This window comes from Callithrix jacchus, chromosome 7 (assembly GCF_049354715.1).
Source record: "Callithrix jacchus isolate 240 chromosome 7, calJac240_pri, whole genome shotgun sequence".
Classification (NCBI taxonomy): domain Eukaryota; kingdom Metazoa; phylum Chordata; class Mammalia; order Primates; family Cebidae; genus Callithrix; species Callithrix jacchus.
The window spans coordinates 41,587,093-41,612,988 of NC_133508.1; the positions used below are offsets into that span (position 1 = coordinate 41,587,093).

The 25,896-nt window shown below is 58.8% G+C and overlaps 1 protein-coding gene across 3 annotated transcripts in view; it reads left to right on the forward strand.

Moving 5' to 3' along the window:
* Positions 1 to 25,896, forward strand: part of TP73 (tumor protein p73) — a 90,659-nt gene that overhangs the window by 59,360 nt on the left and 5,403 nt on the right. For all 3 annotated transcript variants that reach the window (XM_054258730.2, XM_035307477.3, XM_035307478.3), the window contains 8 exons: positions 1,052 to 1,294; positions 15,294 to 15,480; positions 16,119 to 16,234; positions 19,965 to 20,074; positions 20,470 to 20,612; positions 20,999 to 21,087; positions 24,645 to 24,766; positions 25,315 to 25,463. In XM_054258730.2, coding sequence (XP_054114705.1) covers positions 1,052 to 1,294; positions 15,294 to 15,480; positions 16,119 to 16,234; positions 19,965 to 20,074; positions 20,470 to 20,612; positions 20,999 to 21,087; positions 24,645 to 24,766; positions 25,315 to 25,463 — 1,159 coding nt within the window. The remainder of the gene's footprint in view (positions 1 to 1,051; positions 1,295 to 15,293; positions 15,481 to 16,118; positions 16,235 to 19,964; positions 20,075 to 20,469; positions 20,613 to 20,998; positions 21,088 to 24,644; positions 24,767 to 25,314; positions 25,464 to 25,896) is intronic.

Sequence of the window (25,896 nt, forward strand, 5' to 3'; positions counted from 1 at the left end):
AGAGACAACCACAGTGCCCACCACAGGGGGAAAGAAAGGGGTAAAGGTTTTGTTTGAGTTACACCTTGGGCGTCACAGAGAAAGAGCTGTTTATGCATCTTCAGGGAGACTCCAGTGCAACACTCCATGTCACCCTCCAGCACCCGCCCCTGGATTTGGAAGGAGGGTCTGCCCTGCCCCGGATCTGAGACACTGAGGCCGGGCCAGCACCCCTCCCTCAGCTGGGGCCTCCCTTAAGCTCCTGGCAGAGGCTGATCCATGCTGGGATCTGGGACCCCACCGAGAGTGGTGCAGGGGACACACCCACAGGGGTTCCTGTCCCTTGGTGTGTGGTCCTGGTGGGGGAGCTGCAGGTAGGGGCCCAGCAAGAGAACACTAGGCCAGGGGGCAGCAGGGGTGGGGCTTCGCCAGCCCCTGAGTGTGGAGCTGCCTTTCCAGTAGGGATGAGGCCGTCCACCGGGAGACGAGGCCGCCCACGTGGGAAAACAGGGCCCAGCCACTGACAAGTAGCCCCCTCCTATCCCACCACCTAGAGGGCTGGACCTAGGGAGGGCCCAGATCTGGTCCCCAGCACCTCAGGGCACCCACGCGCCCAAGCCAGGTGTGTACACCCTGTACTCAGGGCCCATCTGTGCCCAGCCCACCTCCACCACTGCCTGGATCCCTGGGTCTGGTAAGCTGTGAGGTCCAGACCCCGATGCGGGCCTGGAGCATGCCTCGGAGCCCAAGTGGGCATCGGAGCCTGGGAGCCTCCCCCTGGCCCTGACACCTCCCCTCCAGGTGTGCAAAGAGTCGATTCCGCCCCATCAACGGCTGGGTGGATCCCCAGAAACCCTGGCACCGGGAGGCTGATCGAGGGGAGGGCGAGGTGAATATGTCAGTTTATCCCAACGCAAGTAGTGGCCTGTTGGGATGGGGGGGAGACCCGAGGAAATATTTGGGATGACTGGAGCCGCTGGCCCTTTAAGGCTCCTGTAACAGGACACCTCCCAGACAGGACAGGAGGACTGACTGTGTGTGTTTCCCCTCCCTCCTCCCTCTCCCGCTCCAGGCCCAGTTCAATTTGCTGAGCAGCACCATGGACCAGATGAGCAGCCGTGCGGCCTCGGCCAGCCCCTACACCCCGGAGCACGCCGCCAGCGTGCCTACCCACTCACCCTACGCGCAGCCCAGCTCCACCTTTGACACCATGTCTCCGGCGCCTGTCATCCCCTCCAACACCGACTACCCCGGGCCCCACCACTTCGAGGTCACTTTCCAGCAGTCCAGCACAGCCAAGTCGGCCACCTGGACGGTGAGTTCCCCTACTCCCTGCCAGCTGCGGGCTGCGGGCTGGAGAGGAGGTGGCTGCATTTCCCAAACCTCAGGAGACCGAGCTTGCCCCACCGTCTGCTCAGGGTTCCCACCTGGCCAGGGCCAGGAAGAGCATCAGGCAGGAGGCGGGTCTCAGGGCTGGGCAGTTTGGGTGTGCCCACCCCTCTGGATGTGAGTGGCCAGAGCCAGCCAGCCTCCAAAGGGCTCGAGAGGGGACGGACTTGGCCTCCCTGGTGGGGTCTCTGCCAAGGTTGGCCGGTGGCTTCCCTGTACTCTGGTGGGGGCTTTGGTTTGAAATCCTGTCCTGGGCAGAGGCAAGGGCTCTGCTGCCAAGCGTTGTGTCCGAGGCCGGCCCTGGGGTCTGCAGAGCCTGCCTCCTCCACACAGCGAGGTGCATCTGCGGGTGGGTGGATTTGGGCACTGACCCTGGAGGGTCATTTCCATGCGGTGTGTGGATTTGGGCTTTGCCAGCACTGTCCCTGGAGTGTCATTTCCATGAATTGGCGTGCGCCAAGTAGATGGGGTGGAGCCACAGAGCTCCTCACTTCGGTGCCCCTGGAACAACCAGGCCCGCCCTGGGGATCTCGATTACTCTAATAACATCACCTGTGCGCACAGACGGTCTCCTCAAGCCAGACACCCTGCTCAGGGCTCTGGGTTTAGCTAACTCCTGCACCCACCAGCAACACACAGGGCTGACTTCATCTCTTGCCATTTCACAGCCAAGGAGGCTGAGGCGTGGGGAGGGAAGTGGTTCGCCAGTTCTGCTCATGGTATGTGGGGGCAGCCACCTCTGCATCTGGCTCCCTGACCACTGAGCGTCCCTGCCAGATGGCTTCTGGGGAGAGGGGACTGTCAGGAGGGGCAAGGTGAAAGCTGCTTGACCCCAGCCAGGAGTGGAGAGCACTCAGGGGCTGGGCAGGAAAGGCAGCCCCGAGGGCTTTCCGAGTCTCCCACACGGAGGCAGGGAAAGTTAGCCCTGCCCGGCACCTGGCCAGCCGTGGCTGCAGGAGGGGCTCTATGGGACACCTGGTTGGTCCACCCCCACAAGGCCCCACCTCCCTCAGCACAGCTCAGTGCTGGCCCCTGAAGTCTGTGCAGGAGGCTGCGTTCCCACCCACTGTTGGGGGTGCTGAGCAAGGGCCCCTCAGGGTTTTCCGCTTTAAGAACTGGGTCCCGCCGCCCTGCTGGCCGTAGCTGCGGTTTTCCCACGCTCCTGGAGGGCTGAAGGGCAGGGCGGAGCTTAAGGTAGCCCGTCAGGCTCTGCAGGTGGCTGGACAGTCCTGCCAGGCTAGTCTGGGGTCTGGGATCCGGGCCCCGCCCACCCCTACCTGCGGCTGATTCTCACTCCAACCATGGGCTCCCCCGAATTGCTGGCTCCGTGCTATGAGAAGGCTTAGCCCACACTGCCGGGGCTTGATGGGGATGGGCTCTGTGGGCTGAAGGGTCCAGGGGCAGAGGACCTGGTACCTCCTCCAGGGCTTTCCACCCCCATCTGGCAGGTACTGTAGACCCTGGCCCTAACGCCCCATTTCTCCATTTGGACATTGCTCCTCCACGCTACTTACTGCGCGGTGACGGATGGAAAGGCAATGTGGGTGCCAGAGCCAGCACAGCGCTCAGCTCGCAGCTGGAGCCCCATGCGTTGACTTAATTGTGGTGACAGTTGGTGTGCTGGTTTGGGCCTCCCAAGTGAGTAGTTCTGGGCACCTGCACTCGCCTGTGGGCAAGGGGGGCCAGAACTATCCCTCCACCTTTCAGGTGGCCAGTGGGGCCACCTAAAGCCAACTCAGAGAGCCCCAGGCATCCTCACCTGCACACCTCCAGCACCGCTTCTCCCCAGGCTCAGGCATGTTCCCTGAGTCCACTCTCTCCTCTCTAAGGACACTGACCACCTGCCCTGGGGTTGTCGAGGCTGGTGGTTTCTGGAGAGTGTCCCCTTGGAGTCCTGGCAGGTAGCTTGTGGGAGCTCTGCTGCCCTGCCTCCCAAGGTCTGGGGATGCAGATGGGGTCTTCACCATGCTTAGAATGCCCTGCACATGTCCAGGTTGATCTGTGGAGGGACAAGAGCCATCCCTTCTGCTGGCTGACTCCCCCACTGGGGTGTCTGCCACCCCCAACCCCAGCAGACGTGTGGCATCAGGTTTCAAGGGACTTCATGGTTTTGTCTCAACTGCCTTGCCCTGCGGGACAGGGTGGTCGGCTCTGACCAGGCATCCAGGGCTGGTCAGCTGCATTGAGGGGAGGGGAAGGCTCTGTCTGGTGGCCAGCAGAGGAGCAGCAGACAGCTCCACACCCTCTCCCTACTGGGCTCTGTGGATGCTGGGGTGGGGTGCACCTGGGGCTCCGCCTCCGCTGCCCTGTTGATGTGGTGGGGGGGCGGTTGGAGGTGGGAGAAACGTTGATAATGAGATTTTTGGCACCTCAGCTCTCTGGGGGCAGAACCCCCTCCACCAGGCTTCTTCCCTTGTCCAGGGAGGGGCAGGTAGGCGGTCATCACTTGGCGGAGGACAGGGCCACTGGGCAGGCCACTTGCTGTCAGCTCTGGGGTCCCCCTGTGCGGGTGCTACCCAGACCTGCTGCATGGGCTTGCATCGAGCTGTGGCTCCCTGGGCTCCGGCACACCAGTCGGCTGGTAACTTAGATAATTCATATTTTTGTCAAGTGCAATTCCACAGTGGCTGCTGCCCCCATTCATTCTTCCTGATCAGGAAAAACACCCTCACCAGGCCCCGAGTTACCACAGCTGCTAATGGGGTCTTTGGCCTCTGCTTTGCTGAGGCCCACAGTGGCTCTCCCCAGCCCCAGGGGGGCCATCTATCTTGACCAGCTTCCCACAGACCTCGGATCTCCTTGAGCACTAAGGGCTGTGGAGGGCTCTGTGTTTCCCAGGCCTGCACATGTGTGCACACACAGACAGAGTCACCCACCCACATGCATGCACATGTGGATACACAAGCACATTATGCACACGCAGGCACATGTCAACACACAGGCACGCATGGGCATGCACAGGCCTCCCCGGTCACTGCCCAGGGTTCTAGCAGCTCCCGCACAATGGAAAGGCCGGAGGAGTAAGAGGCGGGTCCTGGGTGACCGAGCAGCTGGAGGAAGGATTTGCGTTTAGCCACCAGAGTGTAACCAGTGCCCAGTGACAGGGCAAGGCCAGCGTTTGGTGGGAGGGGTGGAGCCGGCACCTGCTGGGGTCTTGATAGCAGATCTGCCCAAGAGCACCTGCTGCTTGACCCCTCTGCCCTGATGTCCTCCCCTGCAAAGAGAGGGATGGACTGCCAGCCATGGTGGGGATAAAGGAACTGGCTCTTGGGACTTAGGGCAGGGCAGGGTGCCTGGGGAGCGCTCCACACATGTGGGCTGTTTGGAGCGTGGTGGTGACACCAGCTGCCCTTCTTTCAGTTCAACACCCTCTGTGGGACAGTGTGGAGTCAGAGCGTGGTCAGAGCTCTCTGCAGGGCACGGTCTGGCCTCAGAGCACTGCTGGCCACTCCAGTCCTGGGAGCCCCAAGGGCTGGCAATGGCACGGACAGCTGGTTCCAGGAGTCCCTCGGGGCAGAGAATGAACAGGAATTCCTCCGGCTGTCGGACAACCCGATGCAATGGGCATCGGACGCTGTGACGCTCTGACTCAGACTCATCAGGGAAGGTGGCTGCCCTGGGTGTTTGGGAAGTTTGGGGGCAGGGCTCTGAGGTCAGACAAGAAGGCGTTGTGTGGTTGGAAGGCCTGGCCCAGCACAGCATCTGTGGGCACCTCAGGCCATGCCGAGTGACACCACCCACAGCCCCTGAGGCAGGCTGCCCTGGCAGGACGGAGAGGACACGCACAGGTGGGATGGCCAGCTGCCCCAGCATCCCCTAGACAGACAGATGGCCTGACGCAGCCCCTGAGTGTCCTCCAGCTGGCCGCAGACTCCGCGTCTGTGTGCGTGTGTGCACATGTCCGTCTTGGGGGAGCTCTGGCTCCACGTGTAGGAAAGCCCCCGCTCCCGGAGGGACTTGTGGAAGGCCGGCCAGGGAAGCACAAAGGCTCTGGGCGGGATTCCTGGGGAGAATGAGGCTGAGTCAACACTAATGGGTCTGGAGCAACCTTCCCAGCGCCTCGGAGGCTTGCGAGCAGAATAATAGCGGAGGTGTCCCAACATGACCGTGGTATCAATTGCGTTATCCTAAAAGTTTATGGAATGCATGAGTGGAATTAATACCTTTTACTGGCACCAGGAGCAATTATATGTGCGTAAAGCTGAGGGAAGAGTTCTAACAATGTTTATTGTGGAGATGAAACGTGGATTATTAGGGGGAAACTAGAGTACTTACAGCGAATTGCAGCATTTGCTTGTGTTGTGCGCATAGGGAGGTGCTTCCAGCCGGCCTGCTCTGGCTGCGGTCAGTACCCCGGGCTCGTGGCCCGAGATGGGGTCAGCTCTTCTCTCTCCACTTACTGGAGCAGCCAGAGGAACTCACTCCTGGGCCCTGGAGGTCACAGAACTTGGCCTTGGAGGCCCTGAGTGAGGCTGGGGAAGCCCCAGCTCTGAGCCGCTGGGTCCTGCTGCAGCTCCACCCCACACTGCCTGGCTCTTGGAGGAGGGAGGACCCCTTGGGGGATAAGATTCCTTCTGTAGGTGCGAGACTGTCGGGGGAGAGGCATGAGGCAATTTTCATTCTAGGAAGAATCGTCTCTTTCCTAGGACTTGTTTCTGGTTTGGGGACAGCCCGGGGAGCTCGCACGTCCGTCCGACTAGCAGCATTGGCAGCAAAACTGCCCCTGTGTGCAGGGCCTCCCACGCTCCCCATTTTACAGACGAGGAAACTGAGGGTCCCAGAGAGCACGCCAAGGTCACCTATCAGCAAAGGGCGGAGCTGGGGCCTGGCCCCAGCAGCCCAACCCCTGACTTTGCTCTTGCAGCCCGTGCGGTGCCCCCAGCCCCTCAGGTCCCTGCACAACTTGAGCTTCCCCTGCCCCCTGCCCCACCCTCTGCTCCAAGCTCTGTGGGGCAGGTCCCTGTGACCCTCAGGGACCCCAGAGGAACCAATGATAAGGAGGTGCTGAGGGCAGAGAAACCTGCCTGTCTCTAGGGGAGAAAGCCTTGGGGCAGTTGGGGGAACTGGACGATACCTCCTGTACCTCAGCCCCAGTGAGCCTTCTGCTGCTGTTTGCCAGTGAATCTGGGACTGGGGGTGGAGTCCCTCCCTGTCTGAATTCCTCCAGAACGCTTTTCCCTTCAGTGCTCCTGGGCTGGCCAGCCTCACGACGAGAAGCCAGGTGGCTGGGCTTGGGGATGGGCCTCTCCTGGTGCCTCCCTGCCCCCTCTGTCTTTGTCCCTCCCAGGCCTGGTCTCAGTGCCACCAGCTCCCATTGACAGGGGGAAAGAGAGGCCCACAGGGGAGGGTGGTCCGCAGCTTCTCGTTGACCCAGTGCTGAAGCCAAGACGCCGTCCTGGGTGACCTGGACCTTGGGCCACCTGGGACTCAGGCCAAGTGATGGCCTGGCTGGGCAGTGAGTGCAAGTTTTGGACTCAGGCCAAGTGAGTCCCAGGCTGGGGCTTCTACCACCCCAGACCAGTGGTCACTTGCAGGGTTATGATGAGGCTGCAGAGGCTGAGCTGGTCAGTGCATTTTAGGGCACAAACACCTTCTGGAGAAGTGAACAGCGCCACAGGCTTCAGTGAAGCAGAGGTCAGAGGCCCATAGTGAAACCACACCGGGGCTACCCAGGTCACCCCAAGGGTGCAGACCCACCCCTCCCTGAGCCATGCCACTGGAGTGAGGCACCCGGCTCCCTGCCCCTGGCATTGGGAGATACCACTCTCTGCAGGGGGTCAGGGGTTTGCAGGCCAAAATTCTCCTTCCTCCTGGCATTTCACTGAAGATTTACAAAGTTTAGCAGAAACCTAGATTCTAGCCAACTATTACCTTAAAAGCTGAAGAGTGACCACCACAACATGTCCCCAGCTTCCTCCCTCCCTCCACTATCCCCAGCTTCCTCCCTCCACTTTTCCCCGCTTCCTCCCTCCCTCCACTGTCCCAAGCCACCTGTGCTGCTGCCAATTCTAGCCCCTGAGGCTGCCCCAGGAAGCTGCGGCCAGAGAAGCCAGGACTGTCCTACCAGCAAAGGGCACCCACTGACCCTAGGCACCCTCTCAATCCCCACGGCTGACAAAGCCGGGCCTCCAAAGGCTCAGTTAATCCTGGCTTCTCCTCAAAGCCACAAGTCAGGGTGGAGGTGAGGATAGCGAGGGCTGCTTCCCTGTCAGTTAAGGGCCCCTCTCTGCAGTGAGCAGAGCAGCCCTATCGCCAGCCTGCTAGGCCCATGCTGGGCAGCTCCAGGGCCTGGCCCACAGCCCCACTAGCTGGGTCTTTGCCAGAGGCCAGAGGAAAGGCCAGGCAAACAGACATGGGCCCTCCAGCTGGCACTGTCAGAAAGCAAGTTGTGGGCAGAGGACCCCACGCCTGGGCCTGGCTTGGGGCAGAGGCTGCATGCGGGGCTTTGAGCACTGCATGTCTTCAGAGCAGAGGGGCAGCTGTGGACCCAGGGCACTGCCCTGCCAGCCCTTCTGTCCCCAAGGCCCCAGATGGGGTACCTGGGTCCTGGAATAAGGCCCGATGGAGTCCCCCACCTTGCGCAGGCAGCTCATTCCTTCCCAGGCTGGGGCAGCATGACAGTGATGATAGCACCAGCCGGGCACCCGCATGGGGTCTCAGTGAATCAGGACAGCAGAGGCGTCCGGGCGGGAACTGGACCCTGGGTTCCTCACACACCGTCTCGGCAGCAAAGCGAAGGCTGGAGCTGTCCAAGCCGGGCCGCCCGACGCCAGCCAGGCACAGGCAGTCTGTGTTAGTCTCAGTCTGTCCATGGAGACCCCTAGGGCAGGTAGGTTGGTTCCCTCGCTCTTGAGGGGCTTAAGCCTGGACACTGGGAGGAAGCTCAGGTCCCACCTGACACCTCTGTGGTACCCGGTCTTCCTGGAACCCAGGGGTGCTTAAGGCGGGTCTCTGCCTAGCCCCCCACCCCAGGACCCAGGACCCAAGTCAAGCCCAGCAGTGACAAAGGGCTGGGAGGTGGAGCTGGGAGGCTGGATGGCTCTGGTCTGGGTGCTGGTTTTCCCCAGGCTCAGCAGGCAGGTGTGGGTCGCTATGAGTGACAGCACCTGCCCTCCCAGGGCCAAGGCCAGGTGAGGGCTCCACACAGAGCAGGCAGCTGTGGCCAGTGGATGTGACTATGAGTGTACCCACGGGGAAGAGAGCTCAGCTGTGCCCCGGTCCCCAACAGCTGGACGGCACTCACCAACAGAGGCAGAGGCCTCCGGCAAACACTGCCTGCCAGCCTTCACCACACACTAGACCCCTCTCACCTCCTCTGGGTGTGGCCCTTGTCTCCTACTGGACCCCTTGGCCTTCACTCTGCACTGGAGACGAAGCCACCAAGCCTGTCCTGGGCTCAGCACATACCTGCTTCCTGCTCCTACCCCGATCATGGCTCAGGACAGAGATCCCTAGAGGCAGCTGTGCATGGGCCGAGGGCTGGCCAGGCTCAAGCCCCTATGGTTTGGGGTCTCCTGGCCTCTGGGCCTTGGCTGAAAGGAATGCTCCGAATGTCTCCCAGGGAGCCTCGCTTCCAGGCCGTGAAAGTCCCCCATGTGGTGCCTGCTCACCTGTTCGGGATCTGCCTCAAGGTCACTGTGCGGCAGGCTGCCTAGCTCCCAAGGGTCCCCACTACCTGCTGGCCTGCCCTCTCCAGTGGGCAGTTTCTTGTCCACAGCGTCTGGGGCTCTAGTGGGCCTCGGTCGGGGCTGAGGATTGCTTGGCATCTGCAGAGCATGAACCATCTGCCTCTGTTCATCCTCCATTGGGCTGCTGGCCCAGGAGCCCTGGCCGGTCAGCATGGGGTGCCAGCAGACACATCTGTCCCCTGCAGCCCCCAGCCGGGAGCTCCTTCACAGCAGCCTCTTTTCTTGGGCAGTGCTGGGGCTGACACTGGCTGTGGCCTCATGGACATCCTGAAGCTCTCTTGAGCCTCCTATCTACCTGGCCTGTGGGCTGTGGGTGTCCTGGTGAGTGAACCTTCACTGCCTTGCCCATGGGGGCTCCAGCTTCACACCAGGGTGTTCTGAAACATGGGTGATTGCCACATTCATCCTATCCCCCTCCCCAGGCTGGTGGCTTTCCTGGGGCAGGGAGGGACCAGCCCTGTGACATCCCGCCAGGCCTCCCTGACATCTGTCAGAACCTAGCCTGTGCTCCCAGCAGCTCTCCAAGGGAGACATTGTGCACCAGGGAAGGCCACAGCCTCCCGTGAAGGGGACTTACCCAGAGGGTCTGTGGCTGCCACCTAAGGATACCCTTCCTCTCTCAGAAGGAGAAAGGGACACAGGAGGACCATAATCCACCTGTTGAACCTGGCTCATGCATGTGTTTTGTGGGGTCCATCCTTGAACCCACGGGTTTCATGGAGGGTTCTGTGGCTCAGCCCCAGATTTTCTAGGGAGAGGAAGTGACCATGGCCTTGGCAGAGGGTGGGCTCCAAGAGGCCCATAAGCCCAGAGAGGAAAGAGACATGGCCTTAGAAACACACACACACACACACACACACACACGCATGGAAAGTGGATAAAAGTGGGCTATAAAAAATCATTTAAAAAATAAAAGCCCCCACTGCAGGCCCCATCTTCCAGAATCTGTTGCAACAGATTCACCCACGCTGGTTAACGGTATTTGCGGTTTGCAAGATGCTACACGTCCCAGGAAAATGACAGACAAGTTATTATCACCTCTCCGCTGTCCTCCTGCCCAAACCTGCCCGTGCCGGGCACCCAGCTGCTGGGGAGCGAGGAGCGGGCACGAGGAAATTAACAGCCCCGTGCCGCGCCCGCCCCTCGCCCACCCCCGCACCAGCCCTGCCAGGCCCAGGGCTCCCAGCCAGGCTGGGCCCATGTTGGACTGGGGCGGGGGAGGAGGGGAAGGAACAGAGGGTCGGAGGGGAGCCTGCAGCGTGGGGAGGGACTGGTACAGTGGCGTTTGGGCAAACCCTTTCTTGCAAGCAGGATGGTGCACGCACCCCGGGCAGGCAAGTCCAGGCGGCTCCGTGTCAACAGCCGAAGATAAATACGATTTTATCAGCTCGGAATCTGTTGAAACACATCCATCTAGCGGTTCTAGGGAAGGAGGAGGCAGGAGGGGTGGCAGAGAGGAAGTATCTCCACGTGACTTTCCTATAGAATAGACTCCACCGGAGTCCTCCTCCTCCTGCCCATTTTCCGCAGGGTGGAGCCTCGAGCCTGAGTCGGGGGTTGGGGGCGCTGCTGGGGAGGCAGGAGGAAGGGGCTGGGGAATGCTCATGCGTCCTGGGCTCGGCGCTCTCTGGAAGCACCTGGATGTCTCAGGGCTCCCTCCGCTCCTATGGCCACCTGTGCCACCCAGCCTCAGACACTGACAGGGCAGGGAACATCACAGACATCCCTTCCTGAGGCCACCCAGCTCCAGCCAGGCTGGGCACCAGGGGTCATGTTAGTGCCAGGGTGGGGTCTGCCAGGCTTGTGTGCCCCGAAAGCCATGTGAGCACTGCACTAGGGACACCCCTGTGAGGAGAACCAGGTCCAGGGCCTTGGTGGCCTTGCTGGCCAGAGGGGAGGAGAGGTGCTCACATCACCTGAGGGCAGGGGCCTCCTTGGTGTCCGCCCTGAGGCCTAGCCTCCCTCCGACACTGGCCCAGGCTGAGACCTGCCCACCCTAGGCCACTCCACACTCCAGTCCCAGCCCCTGCTCCAGGGTGGGTGGTCCGGCCGCTGCTGCCTGCAGTAGGTACCAGGGACAGCTCCCAGCGTGCCCGAGCTCCTCCCCGGGGTGGGGCGTCCACAGTGCTCCCTGAGCCTGTGCCCCGGGACCTCGAGCAGGGCCCGAGCAGTACAGACGGGAGCACACATTGGGCCCTGCACCCACTTCGTGGGCCCCGGCCCTGGGATGCCTCACCACACAGCTTCCAGAGCAAAGATCACCACTTCACCTTGCCCGGGGCTCCAGAGGGAGCCAGGCAGGCTCAGCAGGGTGCTGCCAAGAGGCTGCTGCCTAGGTTTGCCTGTCTGCGAAATGGGAGCTCAGCCGACCCTGAGGCCCAGGCAGCTGGGAGCTGAGGCTCCATGGAGGACTGTGGCCAGGGGCCTGGGGCAGGGCCCTAGGGGAAGGGCTGCAGGGGCCAGGCGGCGGGTAGGGGGCTGTGAAACCCCTCACACTGTTCAGACTCCATGGTGCTGTCAGGGAGTGAGGGCTGCCCGGGCCTCTGCCTGCAGGCTTGGCTGCACCCAACTCCATCTGTGTCCCATCAGCCGAGGAGCCCAGGGAGCCTCCCCTCCCCCCAAGTGCCTGGGGTCCCCCTTGGTGAATCTACTGACCCCCATCTCAGGCTGCGGGCTGGGGCACAAGGGTAGATGGAGCCTCGGGGGGGCTCAGCCCGGAAAGGGAGCTGCAGGGGAGCCGGCCTGTGTGGGTCCAGCCCCTGCAACCAATGACGAGGGCGCAGTAGCCACTCACACCTGCAGGCCACTGTGTTCCCAGGGGATACACAATGAGTCACAGACGCAGGCGGAGAGGCTTGTGCAGTGGCTCGAGGTGTCCCAGCTGGTGAGCACAGAGCCAGAACTGAGACCCACGTGGCTGGACCTCAGAGGCCCTTCTCCATTTGCTGCCCTTGAGACTCTGACCTGAGGCACCCCAGCCCCGGTCTGTTTCACAGGGGATCTGCTGTCTCTTCCCTGCCATGAGGCTTCCTAGGGAACGGCTGAGAATGGATGGCATTTATTGAGTACCTGCTGCACACCTCTAGCTGCTGCACGTTACTGAGGAAAGATGAAGGAGACAGAGCCAGGTGCCTGAATTCCAGGGGGCCTGTGTGCTCTGCATGCAAGAGGTGCCCCATAAATGCTCAGCAATGGGCAGCTCACCCTCTGCAAGCTGCCCTGGTCTCGGAGAAGCCTGGCCACTGCAGGCCACTGTGTTCCCAGGGGATACACAATGAGTCACAGACGCAGGCGGAGAGGCTTGTGCAGTGGCTCGAGGTGTCCCAGCTGGTGAGCACAGAGCCAGAACTGAGACCCACGTGGCTGGACCTCAGAGGCCCTTCTCCATTTGCTGCCCTTGAGACTCTGACCTGAGGCACCCCAGCCCCGGTCTGTTTCACAGGGGATCTGCTGTCTCTTCCCTGCCATGAGGCTTCCTAGGGAACGGCTGAGAATGGATGGCATTTATTGAGTACCTGCTGCACACCTCTAGCTGCTGCACGTTACTGAGGAAAGATGAAGGAGACAGAGCCAGGTGCCTGAATTCCAGGGGGCCTGTGTGCTCTGCATGCAAGAGGTGCCCCATAAATGCTCAGCAATGGGCAGCTCACCCTCTGCAAGCTGCCCTGGTCTCGGAGAAGCCTGGCGACACAGCTGCCCGCCCTGTTTTCGTCTCCCCAGCTCAGGGCACTGGGAGACACCTGCCACCACCTGGCCCCCTCCTCTTTCTGTCCCCAACCCACACAGATGGAGACCACACTGTAGTGTGTGGTTTCAGGCAAGGCCTTTGTTCAAAAGACCAGTGCCTGGACACAGGCCATTCCAAGTCCCGGCCAAGGGCCTCCTCTGAGTCTCCTGAGGTTCTGAGTCTCAGAGGGTCTAAGCTGTGAGCTGTTCCCATGTGCCCTAGGGGCAGGACTACCTGTTTATCGATCCCAAGGGATCGAAGGGGGCACTCATAATTGTGGGAACACTACGTCAGCAGTCACCCCCAGGGAAGCCATACTGACCCCACAGCTAAGGGGACTGCCGTCCTTCCTGCCATGGCCAAGCCTGCAGTTCCCATGGCCCAAAGCCGGCGCCCACACAGGGCTGAGGGCTGCCGGCTCTGCAAGGCTGTTTTCTGTTTTTCTTTCCTTTCTTTTCTGCAAGACTCTTTCTGCTTTTCTTTCTTTCTTTTCTTATTTCCTTCCTTTTTTCTTTCTTTCCTTTCTTCCTCTCTCTCTCTCTCTTTCTCCCTTTTTCCCTCCCTCCCTCCCTCTCTCTCTCTCTCTCTGTCGCCCAGGCTGGAGTACAGTGGCGCCATCTCGGCTGACTGAGACCTCCACCTCCCAGGTTCAAGCTAGTCTCCTGCCTCAGCTTCCCGAGTAAATGGGATACAGGCGCCCACCACCTCACCTGACTAATATTTGTATTTTTAGTACAGACAGGGTTTCACCATGTTAGCCAGGCTGGTCTTGAACCCCTGACCTCAGGCGATCTGCCTGCCTTGGCCTCTGGCCTGCTTCCTGCTTTTCTAAACAGCGCCCAGCGCCACCTGCAGGGCTGTGCATGATGGTTCCTTCCTGTCAGGACTGGAGGTGAGTGGCTTCCTGCCTGAGACCCGGTGCCCAAGGTCAGGGGTGCAGGCAGCGGCAGTGGAGCTGCCCTGGCTCCAGGGGCTCCAGATGGATAGAGGACCTAGGAGAGGCCTGCCCTTTGGATATCCACTTCCCATCCCCAGGAGGCCACTGGAAGACCCCCTTCCACTTGTCCCTCCAGCCCCCTCACACCCATGGCAAGGACAGGCCAGTGTTCCTGGCTGGGTCTCATTCGGGAAGCCCAGGTGGCTCATCAGAGAGGGGATGGCTCCTTCTGTGCAGGGCTGTGGCGCTAAGGGTGCTGGGACCCAGGCCCCACCCACCATGGCTCACAGGCGCTTTCAGCTCCACCTTCCCTGTCTCTTTCCTCCTTTTTCCTTGTTTTTCCTGTGCCTGCACCTACCTGCCAAGGACCTATGTGGCTCCTGAGAGCCCCTCATGTCCCTTGATGGCCAGAGAGGTAGGGCTGGTGGCCAGTGGGGGTGGCAAAGGGAAGGCTCCACCTGCCATTTCTCTGGTTCTGCCAGTAGCTGCCTCTTCTGGCCTCAGTTTCCCCAACTGTTCCATGGTGGAGGGTGATCAGACATTCTCCAGGGCACTTGTGGCTGCAGTGACTTATGATTCTGAGTCATCGGGGGCTGGTGAGGGGCGCAGAGGGCATGGGGTGGGGGCAGAAGTCACTCTGAATCTGAGCCTGGGACTCATTCCTGACGTCCCTGTGGGGAGAGGCATGAGGACTCACAGTAGCCAGACACGGGGAATCAGCCAGCTTGGAAATGAGTGGACGCCCGTGCAGTGGCCTCAGTGGGGTCACTTTTAGGATTCATGAGAGCCAGCCTGGGTCCTGTGGGGCATGGCCCCATGGGGTGAGGGTGCTGGAGGCCTCCACAGGAGCTGGATCAGGGTGTCATCCAGTCCTCCCACATCGGGGGCCACTCTGGCCCCAGACAGACCTCAGCTCCTTGAGTCCCAGGCTGGGGATGCTGGGGCTGCGAGCCCAGAGGGACCCCCAGAGTGGCCAGACAAAGCCATACAGCTTGGCTGCTCAGACTTGGTAGCCCCAGCAGGAGAGGGCATGAGAGTCACCAGGGCTACTGAGGCTTGAGAGGCCTTCACACCAACCCAGAACTCTATGGAAGCTGGGACGCACAGGGGCACCCAGCCTGTTACACATTGTCCACTGGCTCTGTGTGGATGCTGGAGAAGCCCAGCTCTGGTCTTTTAAAAACAGATCTGATGCTGCAAACCCATCTCTTCCAACACTGCGGTCAGGAGCGTTACTCCACAGGCCCGGCTCCCAGTCCCCTTCCTGCCCCCACTCTCCAGCAGCCCCTTCTTGCTCTTCTGGCCTTTCTAGTCCCCATCCATAAACCTAAAACCTCTCTGCCTGGCTGCCGCTAGCACTCACACCCTGCTGTCATGGAGCCCAAATCACCCAATAGCTGCGGAATGGGTGCCAGGGCAGCTGGGCCTGGTTTCACGCCTGGAGGGATTCAGCAGAGGGGCTGCTCCGGCAGTCCTCACCTGGAGCTTGTGGAAGGGGCTCCGGTGGGGAGGAAGGGGCTCCAGATGGGGGTGCATTGGGGACCACAGGTCTCACCTGCTCCCTCCCCCGCAGTACTCTCCGCTGTTGAAAAAGCTGTATTGCCAAATCGCCAAGACGTGCCCCATCCAGATCAAGGTGTCCACCCCACCACCCCCGGGCACTGCCATCCGGGCCATGCCCGTCTACAAGAAGGCCGAGCATGTGACCGACATTGTGAAGCGATGCCCCAACCACGAGCTCGGGAGGGACTTCAACGAAGGTGAGGCCCCCAGTGCCTCAGCCCACGGTGGCACTTTGCCCAGCATCCTGGACCCCACAGCCTGGGGCTGCCTAACTGGGAGAGAGTGGGGCTGATGGCTTGGGCTTAGCTATTCCCTGGGGACAGCTTTCAGTGCCTCCCCAGCCCCCATTTTCCCAGTTCTGACTGGGGCCTGGGGGGGGTCATGCTCCTGGGCAGGGGCAGGTAGTCTGGGCAGAGTCTGAGGGGCAGCGGCCTTCTGGGGACCCAGAGATCCTATGTGGCATAGCCCCTCTCTCCAGTGTGCCTGGGGAAGCCTACAGGCCACCCCAGGGGTTAGCAGGAGAATCAGGGAGCAGAGCCACTAGGCAGGCACCCCCAGGGCATGAGGGCTGCCAGCTGGCCTGAGCCTCACCTGGAAGCCACAGGACTGGGCCTGGTGGTCTCAGTTCTGCTGTGATGCACCTGGCACAGGGCTGGGCACCTCTCTGCACCTGACAGGGGTGGGCATCTCTCTGCACCTGACAGCTGGACACCTCTGTGAACCCAGCATGGGGCTGGGCACCTCTGCACCTGGTACAGGGTGGGCAATTCTCTGTGCCTGGCATGGGGCTGGGCACCTCTGTGCACCTCTCTGAAGTGGCGACCCCTCCCGGCAGGACAGTCTGCCCCAGCCAGCCACCTCATCCGTGTGGAAGGCAATAATCTCTCTCAGTATGTGGACGACCCTGTCACCGGCAGGCAGAGCGTCGTGGTGCCCTATGAGCCACCACAGGTAAGCCAAGAGCCAGGCTGGGCCCAGGGCCCTGCAGTCAGCCATACAGGGTGGGGGTCCCCAAAGGCAGCCCCTGTCCCTCCTCAGTTGCTGATCTGCCTATCCTGGAGGCCGGGCTCCCTGATCCACTCACACAGGCCCCACTGTGCGCACTGCTGTTCTGGCCCCGCATCTGCCTCCGGCCCTCTCGGGGCCTGAGTGTGCCCAGCTCCATGGTGGGGAGTGGGTCTTCAGCTCTATCCTCTTTTGGTGCCCAACACTGGTTCTAGCCTGGCGCTCTGGGACATAAGAATGCGGGAGATGGGGAGGTCCTCGCCCATTTAGACCCTGGATTGGCTGGGATAGAACCAAACCACGCACAGCTCCCATAGGGGTGGCAAATTCTATGAAGGGGATTGAGGGATGGTGGAAAAACCCCTAGGCCAGGCCAGGCCAGGGGCCCGGGAGAGGCGGCCTGCAGGAGGCTGAGCCTGGTCAGCAGGCTGGAGAGCCAGGAGACCTGGCTGGGTATCACATGGGTGGGGGTGCAGGGGACTGGGGGCATGCAAGCAGGAGGGGAGGGGACACAGAGAGGCTGCGGGGTTCTGACCTTTGACCCAAAGGCAGCAGAAGTTTCTGGGATGGGAGAAACCATTCTGGAGCTGATGTGGGGCCCAACTGGGGTGAAAGGCTGGGGTAGGGGGAGCAGAGGGTTTGAAGTTGCTGCAGGAGGGTGGGGTGGGGCAGGACAGGAGGTAAAGAGTGGGTACCAGGCCCCCAGGGGAGGGCAGGCAATGGCAGGCTTCTACCTCCCCTGTACCTGGTTCTGAGACCAGGCTCCATGCTGTACCCAGCCCCAGCCTCCCCTGCCAGGTCCCCATCCCTGTACAGGGCCGCCAGGATACCCCAGGCCCCTGTTCCTGTACCCAGTTTCCAGGTCCTCCACAATCCTCTACCCGGTACCCTGGCCCCTTCCAGGCCCCATCTCACCTCCTCTAAGAACGGCCCTTTATGCCAGCAGAACCAAGGCCGGGAAGGGCTCCCTGAAACCCTCGTCCCACCCTTACCTGCCCCGCCTGCCAGGAAGGCAGGGCTCTCTCGCCCCCTGGTGGCTGCAGTGTGACAGCAGTTCTGAGAAAGGTCAAAATCTTCCCAAACCTGGAATGGCTTTTGTATTTGTCCCCAGGGTGACATGAAAACTGCCCACATTGTGGTCTGGGACACACACTGATCAAGAGTTTTGGTTCACACTGGGCTCGGTGGCTCACACCTATAATCCCAGCACTTTGGGAGGCCGAGGTGGGCAGATCACTTGAGGTCAGGAGTTCGAGACTAGCCTGGCCAACATGGCAAAAACTCGTCTCTATTAAATATAAAAGTTAGGTGGGCGTGGTGGCACGTGCCTATAATCCCAGCTACTTGGGAAGCTGAGGCAGGAGAATAGCTCGAACCTGGAGGGCAGAGGTTGCCACTGCACTCCAGCCTGGGCGACAGAGAGGGACTCCATCTCAGAAAAAAAAAAAAAAGTTTTGCTTCATGTCTCAGCTGTACTGCAAACTCTCTGGGAAATGGGAGTGTTCTGGGGATGGGTTTGCTGAGGACAGCTCTGGTCCCTCTCTCTGCCAGAGCAATACCACAAAGCCTTCTGCCCAGATAAGCCCACAGAGTCCAACACACACGTAGGCCCACAAAACCTGTGCACACACTCACACTCACACTCAGCATCTGCCCTTGGCCTCCAGCCTGTGTCGGGGAGAAGGCTGGGACTAGCAGACCACAGGACTCTGTGCTGCTCTGAGAGCGGAGACCAGGTCTAAGCCCTCCCAGATCCCAGAACCAGCTCAGTGATTGCTGTTCAGTGATCTTCATGAATGGATGGGTGAATGGGGTGGGTGGGGTGGATGGATGGGTAGGTAGGTGGGTGGATGGGTAGATGGATAAATGGGGTGAGTGGGTGGGTGGGTGTATGGATGTGTGGGTGGGCGAATGGACAGATGAATAGGGTTGGGGATGGATGAGGTGGGTGTGGGGGTGAATGAATGGGTGGGTGGATGGGGTGGGGTGGGTGGTTGGATGGATGGATGGATGGATGGGTGGGTGGATGGATGGTTGGATGGGTGGATGGGTGGATGGATGTGTGGATGGATGGATGGATGGATGGATGGATGGATGGATGGATGAGGTGGGTGAATGGATGGGATTGGTGGATGAATGGATGGATGGGTGGATGGATGGATGTGTGGATGGGTGGATGGATGGATGAGTGGATGGATGAATGGATGGATGGATGGATGGATGGATGGATGGATGGGTGGATGGATGGACGGACGGATGGATGGGTGGATGGATGGATGGATGGATGGGTAGATGGATGGATGAGGTGGGTGAATGGATGGGATTGGTGGATGAATGGATGGATGGGTGGATGGATGGATGTGTGGATGGGTGGATGGATGGATGGATGGATGGATGGATGGGTGAGTGGATGGACGGATGAGGTGGGTGAATGGATGGATTGGTGGATGAATGGTTGGATGGGTGAGTGGATAGATGGATGAGGTGGGTGAATGGATGGATTGGTGGATGAATGGATGGATGGATGGATGGATGAGTGGATGGATGGATGGGTGGATGGGTGAGGTGGGTGAATGGATGGGATTGGTGGATGAATGGATGGATGGGTGGATGGATGGATGGATGAGATGGGTGAATGGATGGGATGGGTGGATAGATGGATGGATGGATGGATGGGGTGGGTGGGTGAAGGGATGGAGTTGGTGGATGAATGGATGGATGGGGTGGGTGGGTGGATGGATGGATGGGTGGATGAATGGATGTGTGGATGATAGATGGGTGGGTGGATGGATGGATGGGTGGATGAATGGATGTGTGGATGGATAGATGGATGGATGGGTGGATGGATGGATGGATGGATGAGATGGGTGAATGGATGGGATTGGTAGATGAATGGATGGATGGGTGGATAGATGGATGGATGGATGGATGAGTGGATGGATGGATGGATGGGTGGGTGGATGGATGGATGGATGAGATGGGTGAATGGATGGGATTGGTAGATGAATGGATGGATGGGTGGATAGATGGATGGATGGATGGATGAGATGGGTGAATGGATGGATAAGTGGATGGATGGATGAATGAATGGATGGATGGATGGGTGAGGTGGGTGAATGGATGGGATTGGTGGATGGATGGATGGATGGATGAGTGGATGGGTAGATGGATGGATGGATGGGTGGATGGATGGATGGATGGATGGATGAATGGATGGATGGATGGGTGGGTGAGGTGGGTGAATGGATGGGATTGGTGGATGGATGGATGGATGGATGAGTGGATGGGTGGATGGATGGATGGATGTGTGGATGGTGGATGGATGGATGGATGTGTGGATGGGTGGATGGATGGATGGATGGGTGGGTGGATGGATGGATGGGTGAGGTGGGTGAATGGATGGGATGGGTGGATGGATGGGTGGACAGAGGGATGGATGGATGGATGGGGTGGATGGGTGAAGGGATGGAGTTGGTGGGTGAAGGGATGGATGGGGTTGGTGGGTGGGTGGATGGATGGATAAGTAGACAGATGGACAGATAGCAAGAAAACCATAGAGCAAGGAATTCCCCTGCCTACCTGGAGCCAGGGCCAAACGTGGAGCTGGGGACTGCCACCTGCGTGGACCAGGGCTGCGTGCTGATGCCACCCCCTCTCCCTGCTCCCCGGTGTGCAGGTGGGGACAGAATTCACCACCATTCTGTACAACTTCATGTGTAACAGCAGCTGTGTGGGGGGCATGAACCGGCGGCCCATCCTGATCATCATCACTCTGGAGACACGGGAGTGAGTCCTGGGCACACGGGGTGGAGGAGGGACAGGGCTGGGCAGGCACTGATGGAGGAGAGCAGAAGCTGCCAAGGAGATGTGCAGGCCAAGGCCAGTTGGGGGAAGAGGCTTTGGGCTTTGCGGCTGGAGCGAGGGACCGCCCCCTGGCGTGAAGGGGCTGCCTGGGCAGGAGCTGGGCCTCCCGAGGGAGGTGGCAGTCTCGGGCGAGGTCTCAAGGCAGCCTCGAAGCTTTGAACCTCTGGTGGGAACACTCGATGCTGGCACTGGGTGCTCTGCAGTGACTCCGAGGGCTCTCAAGGCCGGTCCTGCAGGGTCCATGGTGGGCAAAGAGCGTGGGCAGGTTGAGGGTGGGGAGGGTTGAGCTCACGGTTCTGGCTGTGCCCACCCGACAGTGGGCAGGTGCTGGGCCGCCGGTCCTTTGAAGGCCGCATCTGCGCCTGTCCTGGCCGCGACCGGAAAGCGGATGAGGATCACTACCGGGAGCAGCAGGCCCTGAATGACAGCACCGCCAAGAATGGGGCAGCCAGCAAGCGTGGTGAGCAGTGGGCTGGCCAAGCTGGGTGGAACCGGACGTGTGTGGGGAGAGGAAGGGGTATGCTGCCAGAACACAGTGCAAGCTGGCATCCCAGGGACAAAGCCAGCCCCTGAATGGCCCCCCAGGTTCAGACATCTCCCTGATGGAGCCTGCAGCCCCCAAAGAAGTCTGTCATCCTGGGCCAAGGGCCAAGGGCACCTCAGAGGCCCAGTGGCACCCCAGGTTTGCCCATCTCTGTGGATTGTTCACCACCGGACCTGTCCTCCAGCTGCAACCACCTGGAGGGTCGATGGGCCCCAAAGGTGGAGCAGGTCTCCCTCCTCCCGGAGGGAGGCCTCACCCTCTGGTCCTGCCTGCTCACCCCACTCCCTTGCCTGGCCTTCCAGCCTTCAAGCAGAGCCCCCCCGCTGTCCCAGCCCTGGGTGCCAGTGTGAAGAAGCGGCGGCATGGAGACGAGGACACGTACTACCTGCACGTGAGTGTGTGCTCCTGCACGTGTGTGCTCCTATGTGTGACTGTGCCCTTGCACGTGAGTGTGTGCTCCTGTGCGTGTGTGCTCCTGTGCATGTATGTGCTCCTATGCATGTGTGCTCCTGCGTGTGTGTGCTCCTGCATGTGAGTGTGCTCCTGCGCGTGTGTGCTCCTGCACCTGAGTGTGCACTCCTGCACGTGCACTCCTGCACGTGTGTGCTCCTGTGCGTGTGCTCCTATGTGTATGCGCTCCTGCATGTGTGCTTCTGCAAGTGTGTGCTTCTGCATGTGAGTGTGTGCTCCTGTGTGTGTGTGTGCTCCTGCCCGTGTGTGTGCTCCTCTGCGTGTGTGTGCTCCTGTGTGTGTGTGTGTGTGCTCCTGTGCGTGTGTGTGTGCTCCTGCGCGTGAATGTTTCTGCACGTACCATGTGCTCCTGCACGGCAGTCAGGATACCTGCCTCACCTCTGTCATCTGCTGATCCCAGGCTGGGCCATGGGGAGGGGCCCTGGAGACCTGGGCGGAGGGGGCGGAGGGGGCAGAGGGGGCGGGAGGCGCCCAGCCCTGCTTGGGAGGGTTAAGAAGGCAGAACCTGCTTGCAAGAGAAACCAGCAGGGCCCAACTCCAGCACGTCCCTGAGAGTCCCCTCAGTCACAAAAACCCAGTGTCATGCGGTTGACAGTGAAGCCTTGCGTACACAGCACTGGTGGGTAGTGCACAGTCCCACCAGGGTAAACAATCAGCAAGAGTCCAGGACCCTGACATTGGCCAAGACCTGTGGCCATGGCCCCAGTGAGTGCACCTCTCACGTGTGGCCTTCAACAGGTGAATTAAATCGGCACAGGCTTGAATGGGATTCAGCTTCATGATGTGAACTTTTAGTTTTTTGAGCTCCAGAGTCAGCCCCAGTTGGGGGCAGTGGTCACGCCTGTAATCCTAGCATTTTTGGGAGGCCAAGGCAGAAGGATCATTTGAGCCCAGGAGTTGGAGATCAAAGTGGGAAACACAGCGAGACTCCATCTCTATAGAAATTAGTTGGGCAAGATGGTGTGCACCTGTAGTCCCAGCTACTCAGAAGGCTGAGGCAGGAGGATCGCCTGAGCCCAGGAGTCCAAGGCTGCAGTGAGCTATGATGGGCAACAGAGCAAGACCCTGTCTCAAAGAAAAAAGAAAAAGAAAGAAAAGAAAGAGCCGTTTGTTAAAAAAACAACAACAACAAAATAATAATATCTGCCAATATCTGTTGATGATGGAGGAAGAGGGAGCAGGGCTTGGGGGCCAGAATGAGCAAGCGTGGTTCTTGGGGACAGGAGACTTCTGCTCCCCAAGTCAGGAGCTCTCGTTGGACCTGCTTCTTGGGAAGAGGAAAGAAGAGGATCCTGATCCAAGATGGCTGATCACTAACAGCTCGGGACTGTAGCTCCCAGTGAAAGCGCAGAGAATGAGAGGACGCCACACTTTCAGACGAATTTTCGTCACTCACGGACCAGAAGATTCCCAGTGGAGGGGCCCCATGGGTCGCCAGCATGACTCTTGTGGCCGGTGCAGTGGTTTTGCCGGCGCCTCAGCGCGGCAGCTCTTCATGCAGAGTAAACGGGAGGAGATTCCCGGGCAGAAGAGCACCATCAGTCTTATCGCTGCTGTTTTGACCGGCACAGTGGGTTGCTCGGATTCCAGCGCTGGGAATCATTAAACTGGGCGTCCACTCAGAAACCCAACTACAAAGGCAGTAATTGTAAAGACCACAGATGGATAAATTTATAACAAAGGGAAGACACCAGCCTAAAAAGGCTGAGAATACCCAAAATCAGAACCCCTCTCCCTCTACAGGGGATTACAATTCCTCATCAGCAACGGAACAAGCCCTGATGGAGAAGGACTGTGTTCCATTAACAGAAGTAGGCTTCAGAAGGTGGATGATAAGAAATTTCTGGGAGTTAAAAGAACTTGTTCTAACCCAATGTAAAGAAACTAAGAACTCTGAAAAAAGGTTTGACGAAATGCTAACAAGAATAAACAATATAGAGAGGAATATAAATGAACTAATGGAGTTGAAAAACACAACACAAAAACTTAGCGAAATATGCACAAGTTTGAACAGCCGAAGTGATCAAGCAGAAGAAAGGATATCAGAGGTCGAAGACCTACTTAATGAAATAAAACGAGAAGACAAGAATAGAGAAAAAAGGATAAAAAGGAATGAGCAAGTCTCCAAGAAATATGGGACTATGTGAAAAGACCTAATTTACATTTGATAGGTGTACCTGAATACGACGGAGAGAATGAATCCAAACTGGAAAATACTCTTCAGGATACTATTCAGGAAAACTTTCTGAATCTAGCAAAGCAGGACAATATTCAACCCCAGGTAATACAGAGAACACCACAAAGATATTCCTCAAGAAGAGCAACCCCAAGGCAAATAATCGTTAGATTCACCAGGGTTGAAACGAAGGAGAAAATACTAAGGGCAGCCAGAGAGAAAGGTCAAGTTACCCACAAAGGGAAGCCTATTAGACTTACAGCAGATCTCTCAGCAGAAACCCTACAAGCCAGAAGAGAGTGGGAGCCGATATTCAACATCCTTAAAGAACAGAACTTTCAGCCCAGAATTTCATATCCTGCCAAACTAAGCTTCCCAATTGAAGGAAAAATAAAATCTTTTATGAACAAGCAAGTACTCAGAGATTTTATTACCACCAGGCTGGCTTTACAAGAGCTTCTGAAAGAAGCATTATACATAGAAAGGAAAAACCAGTATTAGCCTTTCTAAAAATATACCAAAAAGTAAAGAGCATCAACATAAAGAAGAATTTACATCAACAAATGGACAAAACAGCCAGTTAACATCAAATGGCAGTAATCCTAAATTTAAATCAACTAAATCCCCCAATCAAAAGATATAGCCAAAACCCAACGGTATGCTACATCCAGACCCATTTCACATCCAAAGATACACAAAGACTTAAAACAAAGGGATAGAGAAAGATTTACCAACCAAATGGAGAGCAAAAATAAATAAATAAATAAAAAGCAGGAGTTGCAATTCTCGCATCTGATAAAATAGATTTCAGAGCAACAAAGATATAGTGGTAAAAGGATCAATGCAACAATAAGAGCTAATGATCCTAACACCCAGATACATTAGACTCATAAAGAGATTTAGACTCAACAAGACAGAAAATTAATAAGGATATCCAGGACTTGAACTCAGATCCGGAACAAGTAAACTCAATAAATATTTATAGAGCTCTCCACTTTAAATACACAAAATATACATTCTCCACCTTAAATACACAAAATATTGATCGGCCATTATTAATACCCATTTTTAGAATAAAGCTACATTCCCTTTCTCTCTCCCTCTTTTTCTTCCTCTTTCTTCCTCTCCTTCACTCCTTTTTTTTTCCAAAAAAAGAAGGGGATCCTGAGCCTCTGGGGTGCTGGGGAACCCCTGGAAAGGACAGATGCTTTGCCAAGCCCCAGTCCTCCTGAGGCTGTGTCCACCCCTCTCCCATGGGGGTCTTGGGCATTTGGTCAGAGTGTCTGCTCCTCTGTGCTCAGGTGCGAGGCCGTGAGAACTTCGAGATCCTGATGAAGCTGAAGGAGAGCCTGGAGCTGATGGAGCTGGTGCCGCAGCCACTGGTGGACTCCTATCGGCAGCAGCAGCAGCTCCTCCAGAGGCCGTGAGTCCACCCCAGCCCACTATGGGGGTGGGGAAGGAGGACATGGCTCAACCCCACAGGAGACAGCCAGGAGGACCAGAAACCTCTCCAGAAGGCATCATCTGCCAAAGACAGGCAGCAGGACTCAGAGCTCAGGGGGCCCACCTCACATCTCCTCCTCCAGAAAGCTTTCTGGGACTTGGAGCTGCCCTGGGACTCTGGGTCACAGCCTTTGCTATGCCTCTGCCACTGAGGGGCCTTGTAAATGTCTGCTGAGTGGAAAGGCTAGGAGGGGTGGACAGAGTGACCATGACCCACCAAGACCAGAGGCTGATTCCAGGGGCACAGGTCACCTCCACCCCCAGCCCCGCCATGCCCACTGCCCTTCTCAGGAGCAGGCCCAGTGTCCGTGCATGGCCATGGTCAGGCACCGGGAGGCTGGGAGGATGAAGCCACTCTGACATCAGAGCCTCCACGCATCAGCAGCATGGGGGCATCACGGACATGGGTGGCTGGTGGGCACAAGGCTGCCTTGCTTCCTACCCATGCCAGCCATTGCTTCTGAGCAGGAGCCACCTGCAGCCCCCGTCCTATGGGCCGGTCCTCTCGCCCATGAACAAGGTGCACGGGGGCATGAACAAGCTGCCCTCTGTCAACCAGCTGGTGGGCCAGCCTCCCCCGCACAGTTCGGCCGCGGCACCCAACCTGGGGCCTGTGGGTGAGTCCCTCGGGCAGTGGGGGCCCACAGGCAGTGGGGGGAGGCCCAGTGGGAGGGCCTGGCTCAGGGCATCCACCCGGCTCGGGACCAGCCAACGATCTGTCTGCGGCTGGCTCCCTCCAGCAGCTCCACCCTGTGGGCGGGAGGCCCAGCCACAGGCAGCCGGCTCTGCCCACTCCTGGCTGTGGGAGGCAGAGTGGGCATGGCACCCACATGCCTGCACCGCGTCTTGGCAGGGAGCTTGGGGAAGGTTCTTAACATTACACAGCCTCAGTTTCCCCATCAGTAAACAGCCACACAAGTACCACAGAAGGCCCACTCCTTGTGAGTATTAAATGGTACAACAGCTCATCAGGGGCCCCACACAAGCCCGCCGGGGGCTCCCCAGGATAGAGTTGGGCCCCTTCCCCTGGAAGGTTCTCATGTGGGCAGG